Source organism: Chinchilla lanigera, unplaced genomic scaffold (genome assembly GCF_000276665.1).
Source record: "Chinchilla lanigera isolate Chin_1 unplaced genomic scaffold, ChiLan1.0 scaffold00094, whole genome shotgun sequence".
Taxonomy (NCBI): Eukaryota; Metazoa; Chordata; class Mammalia; order Rodentia; family Chinchillidae; genus Chinchilla; species Chinchilla lanigera.
In genome coordinates this window covers 6,229,184-6,230,265 of record NW_004955495.1, presented here as the reverse complement: position 1 = coordinate 6,230,265, position 1,082 = coordinate 6,229,184, and the positions used below count along the sequence as shown (strand labels likewise).

General features: G+C 57.4%; 1 protein-coding gene across 4 annotated transcripts in view; it reads right to left on the bottom strand.

The window, feature by feature from the left end:
• Positions 1-1,082, bottom strand: part of Atp8b3 (ATPase, aminophospholipid transporter, class I, type 8B, member 3) — a 19,341-nt gene that overhangs the window by 11,839 nt on the left and 6,420 nt on the right. For all 4 annotated transcript variants that reach the window (XM_005405949.2, XM_005405952.2, XM_005405951.2 and 1 more), the window contains exon 10: positions 223-381. In XM_005405949.2, the coding sequence (XP_005406006.1) occupies positions 223-381 (159 nt within the window). The remainder of the gene's footprint in view (positions 1-222; positions 382-1,082) is intronic.

Genomic DNA, 1,082 nt, shown 5'->3' with positions numbered 1-1,082 from the left:
TATCCACTTATCCATCTGCCCATCCTACTATCTACACACAGACTCTCCATTTTTTCTGCCAAAACCATGGTGCTGGCTCAGCCTGTCCATTTTTAGGGCTGAGACAGAAGCAGCAAAGTCACAGGAGCCCACGATGCTCACAGCTGTGTGGACAAGCCTGGCTCTGCAGTCTCGGCTCACCTAGGCCAGCTGGGGTTGCCCTGCCCACCCACGTGGCCATACCAGCATAGATGACTAGCCCGTAGCAGGCGTCAGTGTTGCGGATCTTGGAGCCACGCAGGAGGAGGTTGCCGATGTCCAGTGCATACGTTTTGCTCTTCCACTCCAGGCTTCCCACAAATTGGTGCATCCGGCTGTTGGGATCCTCGCATATCACCGTACCTGTGGCAACCTGGCAGTCACCACCCATGGCACCTTACCACTCTCCCCAACTGGGGGAACATTGTTGCCACCCCAGCTTTGGTCAATTCCACTGGCCCCATGGCACCACACACTTGCCCTCTGGGAGCCCGCACCCCACCACTGGGCACCCCCTGGAGGGACAGCACTGTCCAGCCCCCTCTTGCTGCCCATGGGCTGTTGCTGGATCCTGTTCACACAATGGCGGTGTTAATACCTGCGAGCCTCCGCTCTTCGCTCCAGGTCCCTGGACAGGTTGGGAACTTGGCATGCACTAGGTGCTCAGTAATTGTGTGAGGGAGGGGTGCCCAGTAGAGGGAGCCCCGCCAGCACCCTGATCTCACTGGGCACCCCCACAGCCACTTCACCACCATCACCCTGGAACCGGATGTTATTGGCATCACCCCTGGCTCAGCAAAGTGGTCAGTGAGGGCTCAGAAAACAATGGCGTGTAGGCTGGGACCCCAGGAGAGAAAGGGCTGAGAGGCCATCATTCCATCCACCATCCACCATCTACCATCCATCCATCCATCCGTCCGTCTACCATCCACCACCCATCCATCCATCCATCCATCCATCCATCATCCACCCATCCACCATCCATCCATCATCCACCACCCATCCATCCATCCATCCATCCATCATCCACCCATCCATCCATCCATCCATCCATCCATCATCCA